Source organism: Chinchilla lanigera, unplaced genomic scaffold (genome assembly GCF_000276665.1).
Source record: "Chinchilla lanigera isolate Chin_1 unplaced genomic scaffold, ChiLan1.0 scaffold00067, whole genome shotgun sequence".
Taxonomy (NCBI): domain Eukaryota; kingdom Metazoa; phylum Chordata; class Mammalia; order Rodentia; family Chinchillidae; genus Chinchilla; species Chinchilla lanigera.
The window spans coordinates 3990518-4007553 of record NW_004955468.1 but is presented as its reverse complement, the minus strand read 5'-3'; the positions used below and the strand labels follow the sequence as shown (position 1 = coordinate 4007553).

At 53.0% G+C, this 17036-nt stretch overlaps 1 protein-coding gene across 1 annotated transcript in view; it reads right to left on the bottom strand.

Annotated features, from left to right (window-relative positions):
• Nucleotides 1-17036, bottom strand: part of Gpi (glucose-6-phosphate isomerase) — a 26555-nt gene continuing 9519 nt past the window's right edge. Inside the window, exons 5-18 of the mRNA XM_005400002.2 lie at nucleotides 16313-16396; nucleotides 16046-16192; nucleotides 15102-15173; nucleotides 14457-14501; nucleotides 13428-13481; nucleotides 4775-4835; nucleotides 4294-4337; nucleotides 4044-4196; nucleotides 2918-3047; nucleotides 2693-2769; nucleotides 904-1032; nucleotides 658-733; nucleotides 509-575; nucleotides 1-413 (exon numbers count right to left, since the gene is read on the bottom strand). Of these exons, the coding sequence (XP_005400059.1) occupies nucleotides 278-413; nucleotides 509-575; nucleotides 658-733; nucleotides 904-1032; nucleotides 2693-2769; nucleotides 2918-3047; nucleotides 4044-4196; nucleotides 4294-4337; nucleotides 4775-4835; nucleotides 13428-13481; nucleotides 14457-14501; nucleotides 15102-15173; nucleotides 16046-16192; nucleotides 16313-16396 (1275 nt within the window). The 3' untranslated portion in view covers nucleotides 1-277. The remainder of the gene's footprint in view (nucleotides 414-508; nucleotides 576-657; nucleotides 734-903; nucleotides 1033-2692; nucleotides 2770-2917; nucleotides 3048-4043; nucleotides 4197-4293; nucleotides 4338-4774; nucleotides 4836-13427; nucleotides 13482-14456; nucleotides 14502-15101; nucleotides 15174-16045; nucleotides 16193-16312; nucleotides 16397-17036) is intronic.

Genomic DNA, 17036 nt, shown 5'->3' with positions numbered 1-17036 from the left:
TCCATTGTGTCATCTTTATTTTTCTACTTGGGATACGAACCATGTGAAACAGGTGAGAAAATACAGCTGCACTGAAGCACTTCAGGTGATCGAAAGGTGATGGAAAACAGGAAGAATGGGCTGGAGAGGGTGGGGTGGTTAATTCCAGACCAACTTTCCCCAAAGGGCTTGTGGTCCAAGCCCGAAACCAGAGGGTGCTCTGGGCAGGGAGGGGCAGGACCATGCAGTGCAGACTACAGCAAGGAGGGACAAGTCACAGCTGGGGTTGCAGCTACGTTTATTCAGTTCTGGCCTCCCGCTGCTGTTTGATGAAGCTGATCAACCCATTGGTGGAAGAATCGTGAGAGGTCACTGCAGCACTGCCGTCAAGCTCAGGCTCGATTTTCTTAGCCAGCTGCTTTCCCAGCTCCACCCTGCCAGGGAGCGGAGGAAGAAGACGGTAAGATTTCAGTGTTGATGCTGAAACCCTCAAGCCTACAGGTTTTCCAGCCTCCCCAGCCACACTCACCCCCACTGGTCAAAGCTGTTGATGTCCCAGATGACGCCCTGAACGAAGATCTTGTGCTCGTACAGAGCTGCAGAGGTGGCAGACAGTGCGCGTTAGGGCCTCCCTAGTCCCATCCCACTGGGCCCAGGCGGGTTATTTCCCCTACCCACCAATCAAGGCTCCAAGGATAAACGGTGTCAGCTTGGTGAACACGATAGAGTTGGTTGGGCGATTTCCTTCAAAGACCTTCAAAAAACAACGAAGAATGTCCTTAAATTAATCCTGAGCCCCAGCTCCCTAAAATGGAATGCCAGAGGCTGGGAGGAGAGAGCTTCCCACTGTATAGGACAGCCAGGCACACCGCAAACCCATGCCCTGCCTCCACATCATCATCCCTCCAGATCAGCGGTGCTGACCTTGTGTGGCAACAGCTTCTCGAGATCCTCTGGACTCTTCCCAGCAGCCTGGAGCTCCTTCCGGGCCTCCTCGGTTGATTTCCCCTTCATCAGGGCCTCTGTCTGGGCTAAGAAGTTGGCCAGGAGGATCTGACAAGAGAGATGTCCAGTAATACCTGAGAACACTGCCGGAGATTCAGGCCAAGGGACAAGACCACCCGGCACTTCCTGAGCCAGGTTAGTTCCTGTGTGGGCACTCACTGCACAGCTCAGCTGAAGTGACAAGGCTGGGAGGGCACGTGCAATGGCACCACAGGGTGGGTAGCAATGCTAATCACTCCTCGGAGGATATGCACTACTTGCCAAGGGCCCTGCCGACAACTGTGCCAACATATACTTTTTAGGAGCCTAAGAGGGGGTTAGGGATAAAGCTCAGAGGTAGAAAGCACCGTCCGAGTATGCACAAGGCCCTGGGTTCCATTACCAGTACTGGGAGGTGAAAAAAAAAAATCCTACAGGAATTGTCACCTCTCTTCTCAGGTCAGCAGCGCTGGATAACAGAAGGAATCAGAATTCAACCCTAGGTCACGGAGTAAAGCCTTCTCTACACAACCCTAAGCTGTTCTACACACCCAAAATAGCCACAGTAAATCCTATTCAGGGACTTAGGCTGGGAATTAGATGGGTCCCCATTTGCTGCTGTGACAGGGAGGACCTTGGCTCCAGGGTCTTTGTCCCTCCCTGTTATGCCCCTGCTTGTTTTTATTTGTTTGGTTTTTTTTTTTTTTTTTTTTCTTCCAGGAATCGAACTCATGACCTTGCGTTTGCCAGGCAGGTGCTTTGTCACTGAGCTAAATCCCCACCCCCTGCCCCTGCATGTTTTTATCATATGGGAAAATGAGTTTTAGATATGCAATTGAAGTTATGGACATTAAACAGAGAGATTATCCTGGATGATCCAGTGAACCCAGTCCAATCATATGGGGAAAAAAAGGGAGAAATAGAATTGGAGAGCAGTCAGTCAGAGAGATACAGGAGAGTTAAAGATTAAAAAACACCTAGATCTGGGGCTAGGGATTTAGCTCAGCAGCACAGCACCTGCCTGGCAAGCATAAGGTCATGAGTTTGATTCCTGGTACCGGAAAAACAAAACAAAACAAAACAAAAAAACCACCTAAGTCTGGTGGCACATGCCTGAAATTCCACTACTCACAAGGCTAAGGTAGGAGAGGTTTATCAGAGTTTGAGGCCAGCCGTGGCTACATAGTGAGTTGAAAGTCAGCTTGAACTACATAGTGAGAACCTGTCTCAAAAATAAACAAAAATAAGCTAGGCATAGCGGTGCATGCATCTCAGCACTTAGGAGGCTGAGGCAGGAGGATTGTTGCAAATTCGAGACCAGCCTGGGCTACAAAGTGAGCTCAAGGCCGGCCTGAACTGCATAGTGAGACCCTATCTCAAAAAGACTAAATAAGTAAGTAAATAAATAATCCCAGCTTTCTGGGAGGCTAAGGCAGGAGGACTGTGAGTGACTTTAAGTCCAATAAGTCTGTGCAATACAGCAACTTAGCAAGACCCTGTCTCAAAATAAAAAATAAAATAAAAAGGGGTGGGATGCAGTTCAGTGTGAAATCCCTGCTTTCAATTCCTAGTACCACAAAAACCAAAAAATATGTGGTCTGCCACTGCTAGTTCCAAGATGAAAGGAGCCACAAGCTAGGGAAAGTAGGTGGCTTCACAGGAAGTCCTTAGGAGATCCAGATGTGGTTGAGCCTGAGAGAGAGTACCAGGGTTAGCACAGGGTCCTTACCTTGTGATGCAGACCCTTCCGTATTGGGTGCTGTGTCTGAACCGGGATGAGGAAGTCACAGGGTATCATCTTGGTGCCTGGGAAGGACAATGGTTACCTATGCAACCCCACCCCATGCGAGCTGCCACACAGCTCACAGTGGGGCACTAACCTAAAGGCCAAGGCCCTGCCATCACACCTGTGTCCTCCTCAGCACCACCCCTGCCCAGGTCGGATGGGCCCTACCTTGGTGGATGAGCTGGTAAAATGCGTGCTGGCCGTTGGTCCCTGGCTCCCCCCACACAATAGGGCCCGTCTGGTGGTCCACACGGACGCCTGGCTTGGTGATGTACTTCCCATTGGACTCCATGTCACCCTGGAATGCGAACAGAAGCTCAGACCCCATCTGCAAGTTTTGCTCCTTCCTGTACTACACTCAGGTGCTACCTACGATGCCCCAGGCCGTAAGATAGACCCTAAACTGTTGTCCACGGGCTCCCAAATGTTCTGACCTAGACTCCTCTACAGGAAGGACCCATGATCAGAAGCTGGGTCTAGAGGTGGGTAGATGACCTCAAAAAAAAAAAACAAAATCTGGGACTCCGTGATGTAATGCTTGACTTGTATATATAAGTCCTAAGCCTAATCCCTAGCACCCAAACAAAAACGAAATAATAAAAGCAACAAAAACAAAGCTGGTAACAAAACCTTCAACTGATTTCTTAAGGGAGGGGCAGGCTCTTCTGAGGAGCAGCTGTGACCTGGGGAATTTAACCCTCTTTCAATCGCAGGATTCACCTGCCGATGTTGGGGATCATCTACCGAGCCTGCCCCAAGGAGCCCAGGGTGCAGGGCGGGGACTAGTCTTACTAAAAAAAGCAGGGACAGATGTGGAAGGGCTTTCTGGGACACAAGGAGGGGCTCCTCATTTTTAAGGATTCTGCAGAGTCTAGGGGGAGTCCAGAGTTCTGGGGGTAGCCCACAGAAGCAGCATCGATGGGGTATGAACCCATTTTTTTAAGGCAGTGCAAGGGCACAGTGGTCTTAGCCCACAGCCTCACCCTATGGCAGACAGGCCAAATGACGTCCAAGAAGGAAGTGACCCCAGCTGAGACCCATGTCTGGAGCCCAGCCAGGGCCCGAGTGGCCAGGGCACCATGACAGCCAGTCATGCCCCAACACAGTGGTCAAACTCAACTGACACTAAGATGCGTCAAGTCTTGGTTGCCAAGCGCACCCCAAGCAGAGCGTACGTGGGATCTGGCCAGGCCCAAGGGCAAGGAGTTTCTGGAGGAGCTGGCACCAGGGCCCGTGGACCTCCCAGGACCCAACAGGCCCTGTCCACTCCAAGGCCTAGCCTGGCAGTTGATACCTGCTGGAAGTAGGCAGGAAAACGGTGCAGGTACTGGTCATAGGGCAGCAAGGCCTGTGTCTCACACCCAAAGCAGTTGATGTACCAGACCCCCAGCAGCGCCAGGAGGACGGGGGCGTTCTTTTCCAGGGGTGCCGTTCGGAAGTGTTGGTCCTGAAACGAGAGCAGGGTGGGCAGGAGCTGAGCAGCTGCTGGGGAGGGCCAGAGGGAGCTGGACTGACATGCACGTCCCCGGCCGCTCAGCACTCACCATCCAGTGAGCTCCTGAAAGCAGCTGCTCGAAGTTGTCAAAACCTGCAACACAAAAGCAGGGTCAACAGAAAGAGCCACAAGCTGTATCCTCCTGGTGGTGGGTACAGCCTCTTCGGGGACCAAGAAAGGCTGGAAGTAGAGCCAGAAGAGACAGCAGCTGGGAGAACTGAGCCCTGCGGAATGAACGCCTTGCTCATCAGAGCTGGCCCTGAGCACAGAGTCAGCTCTAACTTGCCCTAGGCCCGGAGACAACAGAGCTGCAGTCAGGAGAGATGGAGAAAAGCCAGCCTCAACCCAAAAGAGAACTCAGGCTTCCTTTCCTCCCAGACCTGAAAGAAGTGTTCCGGCTAAGAGCAGAGAGGCCAGCAGCCTGTGCGGACAGCAAAGCGTTCAGGGACAGAAGAACCCCCTCCCCTGAGCTGACACTGCAGTATCATCCACCCCCGCTTGGGGGCTGCGAGACTCAAACCCGCACTCACCCACATGCAGCGCGATGGAGAGTCCGATGGCTGACCACAGCGAGTAGCGTCCACCTACCCACTAGGAGAGACAGGAGAAGGTGCTGAGGGAGGGCCAGCGCACCCCGCCCCCCTCCCTCCTGCCATCAGCTTGGGCCTGGAGAGCGCTGCTCTTCCACAGGTGCAGCCCAGGGGACCTGGGCCAAACCCACCTCCGGCAAGCAAGACAGCAGGCCAGGCGCTGGCGACTCTCTGGGCTGACCAGAGCCACAGACTTGAGCAAACACCTACCAGGGCGGATCCTGTCTCCTGGAAGACCCAGAGCCTGGTTCCTGTGTCTAGCTCACCTCCTCAGACACTGACATGCACAGAGTCTTGTGCCTGTGTCAGCTCCTGCCTCCTCAGACACGGGCAGACCTACTGCCTCCTACCTGTGCTTAACCTGCTTCCTCAGACACTGACAGAAAGCCACATACCTGTGCCTACCTCCTCCTCCGACACTGGCAGACCCAGGCTCGTACCTGTGCCTCCCCCACCTCCTCGGACAGTGGCAGACCCAGCCTCGTACCTGTGCCTCACCTTCCTCCTCAGAACCTGGCAGACCCAGTCTCATACCTGTGCTTCATCTTCCTTCCTGGATAGTGGCAGACCTAGTGTCGTACCTGTGCCTCACCTTCCTCCTCGGAACCTGGCAGACCCCGTCTCATACCTGCGCCTCACCATCCTCCTTGGAACTTGGCAGACCCGGTCTCATACCTGGGCCTCACCTTCCTCCTGGGACACTGACAGACCCAGAGCCTCATACCTGTGTCTTACCTGCCCTCACGGTCACTGACAAACCCACAGCCGTATACCTGTACCTACCCTGCCTCCTTAGACACTTACACATCCCTTCTCGGACACCGACTGACTACAGCCCTGTACCTGTGCCTTACTTGCGTCCTGGGACACTGACAGAGCCTCACACCTTCCAGACCTGACCTCCTTAGCATGTGAAAGGCCAAAGCCTCACACCTGTGCCTGTTTGTTGGCCTCCTCAGACACTGACAGGCCCAAGGCCTCACACCCGTGAGAGGCCCCAGGCCCAGTTTTTCACACCTACGCCCAGGTACAGTTCCTTGGACAATGACAGACTCAGCACCCGCTACCTGTGCCTGGTCTTGCCTCCGTGCAAGACCTTATACCCAAGCACCTGGTCTTGGCAGGGCCATTCCCATGACCATGCCCAACTTCCTGAACACTGACCCAATGCCTCCTACCTTTCCCAGGCCCTGTCTCCTCAGATCCTGACAGAACCATAACCTCCTCCCTAAGCCCATTCCTGACTCCCTGGGCAATACTGACACCTTGAAACTCGGGCCTCCTGGGACACAGGCCTAGTGCCTTATACCTGGGCTTCACTGATCTTCTCAGCCTTGGTTCGGAGACACACCTAGGCCTACAGCTCACACTGTGCCTCCTCAAGCCATACCTGCAGACTATATGCTGTATTATCAGGATCTTTGGAGCTCTATAAGTATCTTTGCAGCAACTATTTATGAATTACCTACCACATTCCTAGCACAGGCAACACAAGCAGTTGAATGAGGAAGAGAGATAAATACTTATGCCAGAGGAGGACTGCCCTGAGTTTGAGGGCTGGGTTACACAGTGAGTTTAAGGATAGCCTGGACTACACAGCAAGACCCTGTCTCAAAAAAAAATCAAAACCAACCAAACCAAAACAAAAATAACAAAAGCATGCCAATAAATGTGAACCCATGAACTTGGAAAAAAGTAAATATGGTAGAGATCAATTATAAAGGAAATCTGCCAGGTGAAAAATGAGCGGGTATTATCCACAGGAACACTGAGAAAGCATTCCATCAACCAGAAGAGCATATGCAAAGGTCCTGCAGCAAGAGGAGCCTCTCTCAACAGTGAAAGGATTAAGCCCCAGAGAAAATTACTTGAATAACCTCACTCTCAACTCTTCTATATGCAAAGCATGGCCTTTCGCATGCACATACAATGGGTGGATTGGTGTTAGGACTTAATTATCTCCTAGAAGCCTGCCAAGAAAGGCTGGGCAGGAGGAAGCACAGTACAACATAGAAGATAAAGCAGGGAGTGAGGCTGGAGAACCAAAGTCTGTGTGTGAGGTGAGACTGAAGCCCAAGATCCACTCCCGAGCCCCAGTGGTTCTCCAGAAAATGGCAAGACTGTGGGCTGGGGCATGCAGAGAACTACGCAGGGACTTCTGTCACATAGGAGGGACTGGGCAAACGAGAAGTGTGGCTCAGAGGTTCTCGGCTTGGACAACAGGATGAATGTCGGGGCCTTGCACCCGAGAGAGGCCAGGTTTTAGGGGAGCCCTACCTGATGGACACAGTCCCACACATCATGCCATCCTTGACCAAGCCTCTGACATCTTACCTAACGGGCTCAGTTCTAGCAACTGGACCTCAGCAGACCACCAGCCCTCAGACTGACAGACCCATGCACTGACCTCGCCTGGGACCGGGTCCTCAGGTTCAGCTTCTAGGACAGCCCAGCAAGGATGATGACCTGAACCATTCACCTTCCATGTGCAGACTTCCATGGGTTTGTAGACCTACCTTCACCTGCAAAGGGCCGCTCTTACCATACCTTAGTCGGGTGGATGTTCTGTGCCTCCTGCCTTGGTCCATCAGGCCTCACCTTACTTAACCAGGTAAGATCCTACCTCTTCCCTCATTCGGACAACTAGGACCCTATGCCAACAAGATAGCAACACTAAAGACCTTCTAGACAGGTTATGGATCCTCAGACCTCTGCACTGTCTGAGCGGTGGCTGTCAACCTGGCGGGGGTGCTGAGAACAGGCAGATGCCCCTGTTCAGGGCATTCTACTTCTCCTACCTGGTCTAGATGCTCCTGGCCCCTCACTGCTCGGATCTAGGTACACATACCTATGATCATCTTGGTTTTCTCACCTACTTGGACCTACCTGTGCTTGACCTTACCGCTGAAGGCCACACCTATATCTGGCTCTCTTTCTCAGCCCTAACCAGTAACAACCAAGTAAGTATTCCTGGGCTAGACCTTGCCCTACCCACTTACCTATCAAACCTGGGGCACTTTTGTGTCAGACCGCAGGTAGCAAGGACCCACCTAAAGACATGCTTATATACCTCTTCCAAACTGACCCTGTCAGACTCACTGACAGAACCAGCACTGGGTATAGATGCCGTGGCTTCCCATGGGCGACTTAGCTCTGCTCACCTGTGTGCAACTCTGATGCCTCCGCTGCAGGCTTACATACCTGGCAGAACCACGTTCCAGACATCACTGCCGATAGCTAGGCTTTCCATTTACTGATAGTCTGTGCCTAACTTGGACCCTTCCCCGTCAAGTGACAGACTCAGGTCCGGCTCCCTGAGCCCAACTCCCATTCCTCACACCTTCCTAGAGCTCCCACTCTATGAACATGGTCCTAATCCCAGCAGTCTCTATCCGGTCTGGCTGAGGATAGAGCCAGATAAATCCAACACTAAAAACTTCAGTTTCCTCTCAGCATCAGCAACCTCACCAGGAGGTAACTGCATGCCTGCACTGCAGAGACCCCTCAGAGGTGTTCTACCAACTTGTGACTAAGCCATGCTCCCCAGGCCTAACCTCTAAGATCTGGGTCAATACACCCAAGCCAGAATCATGCCCCAAGAACTTCATCTGCAAGATCCTAGGTGTACCTAGCCCTACCTGAAGTGTCCGTGCTTGAGAGAGCCCACCCTTACCTGATCATATCTGTACAAAGGGCCTACAGACTTCCTGCAAGATCCACAGCACTCTAGACCCCAGGGCTGTGAGTCTGACCCAAGAGACTGCACCACTCACATAAGCCTCACCGTGAAGAACCTGTGCCTCAGTTAATCTCCACAAAACCGAACTCTACCTACCTGTGTTCAGCCCTCAAGACACTTTTGGCAGACCAGCTCTGCCTACCTGTACATGACTCTGGTTCCTAACTCCACACCTGGATGGTCAGCTCTACTTACCTATATAGGACTTGGGCTCCTGAAACCATACCTGATAAGCCAGCTCTACCCACCTGGGCTTGGCCCTGGCTTCTTGCACTGCATTTGATGGGTCAGCTCTACCTTTAGCTTGACCTTGGTGCCTTTGACCTCACCTGGCAGGCCAGTTCTGTCTACCTATGCTTGACCCACACTCCTCAAACCACTCCTCGGAGGCTACCTCCATTTACTCATGTGTGATTTAGCTCCTCAGATCCACATGAAAGGCCAGTTCATACCTGCGCCTAACTCCAGACCCTGATACTCCACGTGGATAGCCAGCTTTACCTACCTGAGCCTCCACCTGGTTTGGTACGTTTACTACAAAGACCCAGGTTTATATACATTTGCCTAAGTCCACTTTCTAAAACAGCCAACTTCACCTACATGTGTTCAGCCCGAACTCTTCAGGCCTCAAGAACCACCTGGCAGACCAGCTCTATGTGTCTAAGACCCGTCTCCCCAGGAAACACCTGGATGGCAGCTGTGCCTACAAGTACACGAACCTGGCTTTTCAGACCATACCTCACGGGCCAGCTCTGCCTACCTGTATAGAGCTCTGGTTCCTCAGACCACACACGGATGGCCAGCTGTACCTACCCGAGCTTGACTCTGGGTCCGCACACTGCCTTCGGTGGGCCAGCTCTGTCTGCCTGTCAGAGACTGTACCTGTTGGCAAGCATACCCTTCCTGCGCTTCATCATGGCTCCTGAGATAGGGCCCGGATGGCCACTCTGCCTACCCGTACTTCACACCTCAGTTGCTTATTCCTCACCCAGCACATTCATGTCTTCCTACCCAAGCTTGACTATGACTTCTTGGCTCCCTGGACACAGCCAGCTGAGTGAAGCCTCCGCAGACCTTACCTGACAAGCTCTGCTCCGCCTACTGCTCCGCCTCACATTCCTCGGACTGGACAGACCCAAAGATACAAACCTGTGTCAGATACATGCTCCCTAGACCTTACTCAGGAGGCTCCATGCCACGCTGCCCGGCCACAATGCCTCAGCCTCACACAAAAGGCAAAGTTCTTCCTACCAATCTCAACCTACCTAGGAGATTCACAGATACTCATGTGCGCCCGATCGCAGTTCCTCAGATCTCAAACCCGTGAGACCCAGTTCCCTCTCCACATCTTCCCTCCACTTCCCCAGCCATCAACACCACAATCCAGATGACCCCAGTCCTGGTTTCTCAGGTCTCACCTGACAGAGCAGCTCTCTCTACCTATGCCTGACCTCAAATGTGAAACAGAGTTTAATGACTTTAACTCTGGCTTTTCAGACCAACCTACCTTTGCTTACCCTTGGCTTTGCAGACCGAATTACCTGAGAAACTCTACCCACTGTGCTGGAGCCAGCTTCTCAGACTTGGCAAACAAACTAGGGCCTACCTGAGGAGCTCAGACCTTACCTGTGAGGCCCCACAGCACAAAATTGTGTCTCACCTCAACTCTGCAATCCTCTCCTGCCAGACCTGCTTCATAATTTTCCAGATGGCTACAGCTCCACAGCCTCTTACCTGATGCCAGCACATCAGTGTTTTCCCAGAGGGCCCTGGGCCCCCCACCTGGCCATCACCACAGCTGCTTAGACGTTACCTGGCCCCAGTCATGGATTGTTCTCATCCTCACCAGACTGTCTCCCCTGCCCCCGCCTATAGTTCCAATGCCTGTGCAGTTCTATCTGCAGTTCTATCTGCACGTGCCAAACCTGCCTCCTCATATGGACTCTAAAAGCTCATCTCACTGAGAAAGCACCTTTCTCTGACCCCAGCTCTTGAGACCTCAGACACAGCCTACAAACCACACCTGACACACACTTAACCAAACAGACCTAGAGCGCCCTGCTGCTTACCTCCTGCAGGGAACCTGGAGAGAACTTACTCAGTATCTGGCTGACTTGGGCCTCACACGTTTCATCCTATAGACTTCAATCTCCAAATCTTTACCTACTATAAGCCTCTCAAACTGCATTTCAGTTTAGTTTTTTTGTTTGTTTGTTTGTTTTGGCAACAGAGCCTCATATGTTCTAGGTTGGCCTTGAACTTGTTATATAGCCCAGGATGGCCTTGACCTTATGATCCTCCTGCCTCAGCCTCCCAAAGGCTGGCATTCACAGGTGTGCGAGGCCACACCTGACTGCAATGTAGTGGCACAACCCTTCGGTGCCCCCGCCTGTGCCTCTCCTGACCCCGACCCCGAGTCCTTCGCCCTTCATCATCAGGCACATTCCTCCCTCTCCCGCATCTGGGCTGCTCAGCCAGACCTGAGGCCACAGACCACTCCTCGGACTTGTTAGGGATCCTCAGCTGCCTCTGAGGAGCGTGCTCTCCGCCCATCCTACCTGGTCAGTACACAGAGAATCATGGGGCTGATCTGCGTTTGCCCAGTCCTGGTTCTCAACACCTCCCGAGGGATGAGCCAACCACGAGTTAAGCACCTGTACGTGACGCTGGCTCCCCAGACCTCATCGGAGAGAACCACCTCTAAATACCTGTGTCCAGAATTCACAAACCTCACCTGTACCTTTCCTTGTCCTGGTTCCTGCTCTAAACTCACTATACCTTTCCTGGCTCCTCTTCAGATCTCTCCAGCCCAAGTTAGCTCTGCTGCGTGATGCCTCAAGCCAAGTCCTGAGCGACTCCAAGTTACACAGTACCTCTGCCGGACCCAGGACACTGCCCAAGACAGACCCCACAGACGCAGTCTCATTGCGTGCACCTACCTCTACCAGACTGGACTCTTCCGATCGCACCTAAGGGCCAGCGCTGAATCCCTCTGCCTGACCTCATGCCTTTGTCTCGTCGGAGACCCCGGCTCCAGAGACTTCACCTATACCTGTCCTTAGCTTCCTTAGATACCATCTTCTTAACTTTTTTTTTCTTTTTGGTCCCGGGAATTGAACTCAGGACCTTGCACTTGCCAGGCAGGTGCTGTGCCACTGAGCTATCTCCCCGGCCCTGTATCATCATCTTGATTCAGCAGTACCTATCCTAGTCCCTCCTCCAGGTGATGTGCTATGTGGCCCCAGAGGCCTTTGCTGATCCCTCCTGGCCTCATTCACCTGCCCTGGCTCTATGTTCCTGTGCCCTACAGTCATTCCTAGGCCTTCTGTGCAAGACCTACTCCTTCCCTAAGTCACAACCCAGCTTCTCCTCACATGCTGGGCAGTTACGGTCAGTGAGAACCCTGTTCCGCTGTGTTCCTTGGCTGGCAGGGGCACCTATACGTCCTTGCCCACCAGCTGCTCAGGAACCAAATCCCAGGAAGCAAGGGAAAGATGCCTTCTCTTCTTTACCATGCATGCAACATTTGTTAGAAGCTGCACAGGTTCCCCACTGGGGTTCCTTAGCTGAGCCAGGGAAAGCAGAAAATGCTTTGAGTGAGTCTTCTCAATTCTTCCAAGGATGGTACATAACTAGTCCCATTCTAGAAAGAAGTTAACTCATTATACACAACAAATGGCTTTGTGCACTGGGGCTTCTTTCTCTCCCAGACCCCAGCAGCAAAAGGTTTTCCGTTTGTTTTTACAGTACTAAGGATTGATCCCAGGGCCTTTGCACCCAACTATGTGCCTGGCTATATTTTACTGTTTATCTAGGTCTCAGTAAGTAACTAAATTGCCCAGGCTGGGCTCAAACTTAGGATCCTTCTGCCTCAGCCTGGTAGAGTGCTAGGGTTACGGGTGCACACCTCTATACCTGGCATAAAAAGGCTTTTAGATCTTTCTGTTTTACTTTGTTTTGTTTTGTCTTTTTGAGACAGGGTCTCACTATGCAGTTCAGGCTGGCCTTGAGCTCACTTTGTAGCCCAGGTTGGTCTAGAACTTGCCACAATCCTCCTGCCTCAGCCTCCTGAGTGCTGGGATTACAGGTGTGCGCCACTACACCCAGCCTAGAGCTTTCAAATAAGGTTGTGATAGATGCTTCCACCAAGCAAAGTCTCCACACAAAGGCCAGTGGGACAATGCTTGGGTGGGCAAGGCCCGCATGGGTATGCCTGCCACAGCCACGTGTTAGATCACTACACAAATGTCCAGCCAAGCCCCCTTCATCCACAGAGCCCACCCTGCACAGCATCCTTGCACCCCAAGCCCTCCAGCACTGCTGCACTCAGGTAAGCGGCACTTGGCTCCAGCAGAGGTTGAGTCCACATGACCACCTCTCACCGCAGAGCGGGCTGTTACTTGAAGCAAGGTTTGCTGTGCAAGCTGCCCGGGACTGGCACCTCCTCCCCGCCACCCTCCAGCTGTCACTCTTTTCCCAGTCTCCCAGGTCCCACCTCCTGCCTCAACCTGCCCCTTGACCTTTACAGATTGTGGCTGTGGCTTGGAGAAAGGTCATCACTGAGAATAACTCAGCTCAGGGGCGGCTCTGGTTACCCTAGAGTGGGTGTTGCTGGCAGGGTCCAGGGGACTGAAACCTGGCCCTCCACACTCAGCCCTGCTACATGTGACGGCGGAGCCCTCACTCTCGACCTGCAAGCCTCTCTAAGGGCCTCTGTGCCTCTCCAAGTTTGGCATGCAGCAGGAGCTCAATAAACGCTGACCTGACCTCAGGGACCCCTCCATCTGTGGCTCAACAGCCTTAAACTGGCAAAGGACACGCACTGCACCCAGCACAGGAGATGCCTGTACTTACATCCCAGAACTCGAACATGTTTTGAGGGTCAATTCCAAACTCCTTCACTTTGGCCTAAAAAGGGCAACGGGGAAAATGTTAAAAGAAGCATCTACTAGCTAGGCAAGAACAGGTGTCCCAGGAAGCGAGGAACTGTGCCAGACGAGCTGCAGGACCCGCTCACCCTCTTCCTAGCCCCATGTGGGGCAGGGTGGGGCAACCTCTGAGTGGAGGGTAGGGCCCAGGATCCGCTTCCAGCAGAGCTTCCTGTTCTCCCCCTCCCCACCCCCTGTGGTGAGACCCACACAGGGCTCTGTACCACTCAGAACTGCAGGGGTAACAGAGAATGCCCCGCCCAGGACATCGGGGCACCACAGCCTAGGGCTAGAACCTGAGCACAGGCAAAAGCCTCGCCAGGTAGGAAACACAGCCTGGACAGCTGCCTAGCCCTTCCCACACCTGGGAGATGACTACCCAGAGAGCCCTAAAGAGGTAACAATCCCGTTCTTCAGGTGTGTAGGTCCCAGGGCAGGCATGGCCTGCAGCCCCTTACCTATTCCCCAGCAGGAGAAGCCCTAGGCAGTGTAATCATTGTCTACAGAGAACAGACAAGGGTGGTGTGGTGCCCCCCAGTGGACAGGTCTGCAGTGGTGGTGAAGGTGGGGGGCTGGGCTGTCAGGAAGCCCTGGATGGCTTTCTAGCTCTGCTGCAGCCCAGCACAGTGCAGCGCCCCAGTTGGGCTCTGAAAGCTTCTGAGTGCTGTGCACATCTGCCCACAGCACATCTGCCGGGCCTGCCTCAAACCTCCAAACCGTGCACAGGCTCCACACCAGGCAGACTGTGAGAACCGGCAGGTGGGTGCTAATGCCGGCATTACTACCTCACACAAGCACTGGCAGGAAAAAGTCACATCTTTTCCCTGGGGCTTCACTTATGCCCCAAACCTATGAACCACATCTCAGCTCAGCTCATGTTTCCTGAGAGACTATGCCCATGACATGGCCTGGGCTCTCCCAGGGAGGGAGCACGGGAAGCCACACAAACACTTACCGTGTTGGTAGAGAGGGCAACAAAGTGCTTTGCCACTGCAGAAGCCTACAAGAAACAGATGCAAAGTTATACCAACGCCACCCAAGTGGAGCCACCCAAGGGGGAGGATCCTGCAGCTGCAGAAAGCAAGGCCTGCTGGACTGACTCTTCCCAGTCCTTGGTTCTGAGGCTATGGGAAGGGCCCACGTCAAGGTCAAGGTCAAGAAGGCAGAACAGTCATAGGCCAGCCTGCCAGCGCACCTATCTGCCATACAGGGCCCAGGGAGGACAACAGGCCTCTGTGAATGAGCGAAGCCAGGAGCAGAGATGATCTGCCAGGGCCAAGGAGGTGCAGGAAAGGGCCCTTAATCCCAGCACCACCGAAGAGAAAGGAAGGAAGAAAGGGCCCTCAGTCCTAGCATCGTAAAAAATAAAAGGGCGTTTAGCAAGTTAGAGCTCACTCTGACTTGTTTGGTGTGCCTGGGGCGGACAAAGTGAGCATGAAGAATCACAAAAGAAAGGCAGGTGCCAGGAAAGCTACCTTTTGTTCCCAACTTTAGAAGAAATAAGGCCATTCAGCGGGACAAGTGGCTCGCTCTGTTCTTCCCAGCCTACACCCTGCCCACTGTCCACCCACCCTCCAGGGAGGCCCCACTGCCCACTCACATCCTTGGCAGACATGAGAAACCACTCCTTTGCCGTCTCTGCATTGGTGATGGTCTCCTGGGTGGTAAAGGTCTGCAACCAGAGAGCACAGGACTCAGCCACTACTCAGGGTCAGGAGCGGCCCCTAGCCAGGGCTCAGCAGCAGAAGCTGTGCTGGTGCCCGTATGTCACAAGGAGCAAGACACACAGGTCAGCGACATCCCACACACCCACTGACCCAGTCGTCGCAGCTGTGTCTGAGGCAGGGGCTTGGGTGTAGCACGATTACCCTGTGAGCCCAGCACTTTACAACCAGAGGGAGGACCCTAAGAAATGCTACAAACCTGGAATCCCACCGGACAAAGTCCAGGTCACCGCCCTGGAGCTGAGTTAGACTGGGGCGCTCTTCTACCCAGGCCAGCTGTGTCTCAGAATTCAGATAAAATGCATGCATTCATTTGTTTTTTTTTACAAAGGATCTCATTAAGTAGTTCAGGCTGTCTCTGAACTCACTATGTAGCCCAGGCTGGCCTCAAACTTGCAGTGATCCTCCTGTCTCAGCCTCCCAAGTGCTGGGATCACAGGCATGTGCTACCACCCCCTCCGCAAATGGACTGCTTAATCTTATGTGCATTAAAGTGAGTACAGAAGGCATAAATACTAATGATAAAGCCTCTGTATTATTGGGACATGCCTCTGCAATCAGGAAAAAAGCAAAGGTAAGGGACAAATCTGTAAAAAACCACAGTCCCAGACTCAGCAGAGGTTCTACAAAGAAGCGTGAGACTTAGGACAAAGGTTCAAACTGACCAACCATATCTGCTGCCCGATAAGGGAACAACAGTCTGAGAGCCGCTACAGCGATCCTATCCACAAAGCATGGTTCACTCAGAACCAGTCCTGCAGCTCCAACGCCTGGGGCAATGGCAGAGTACCCATCCCTCCATCCCTCCAAGGGCCCATACCTTGGAGGCGATGATAAACAAGGAAGTCTCAGGGTTCAGGTTGGCCAGGGTTTTGGCAATGTGGGTCCCATCAATGTTGGAGACAAACCACACCTGGGGACCTCCTGAAGAGTACGGCTTAAGGGCTTCCGTCACCATGAGGGGTCCCTGTGGAGAGATGCAGCATCAGAGAGCAAGATTCCAGGCCCTATCCCTGGAGAAACCAAAGACCTGGGTGGGACAGGTAGGTTCAACCCCTCACCCATCCCAAAATAACCCTCTCCTCACCAGGTCAGAGCCGCCAATGCCGATGTTGATGACGTCTGTGATGGCTTTGCCTGTGTATCCCTTCCAGTCGCCACTCCGGACACGCTGGTACAGAGCAGGGAGATGCAGTCAGCGCAAACCTCTGCATAAACCACTGCTCAGAGTCACCACGACTTCTTCATCCTTACCTCTCAGTCCCTTCACAGGAACCTCTTAAAACCGCAGTGATAGATCCCCATCACATTCCCCACCCACTGGACTTATTTCCTCCTTAGAAAAGTGGGGCCGCACTCCCACTTCCCAGTAACACTGACGGAATTTGCAAACCAATGATGAACTCTCAGCTGAATGTAGTGTCAGAGACCAAGAGGTAAAATGTCAATTATTGCCACAGGTCTTGACCAGGGATAGGAATATCAGACATGCAGCCAATCTAAGCAGACCTCCAGATGACTCTTGCTTCCTGGTATTCACACCCGTGGCACAGTTCCACCTGTGCTGAGGGTGACTGCGCACCTCAAAAGATATTTTGAAAACAATAATGCACACAAGAAGCTTGGTTATGAAAGGACCTGAAGCTTCCGCCTTGTCCTTGGGGCTGCTCACTTTTGGGGAAGTCATCTATCTACTAGACTGTGAGGCCCCTCAAACAGTTCTATGTAGTAACACATGTAGCAAGGAACTGAGAAACCCCTTCAAAGAGCAGCTGCAGCCTACCATCTCTGTTCAGGATGGCCTGGGAAGA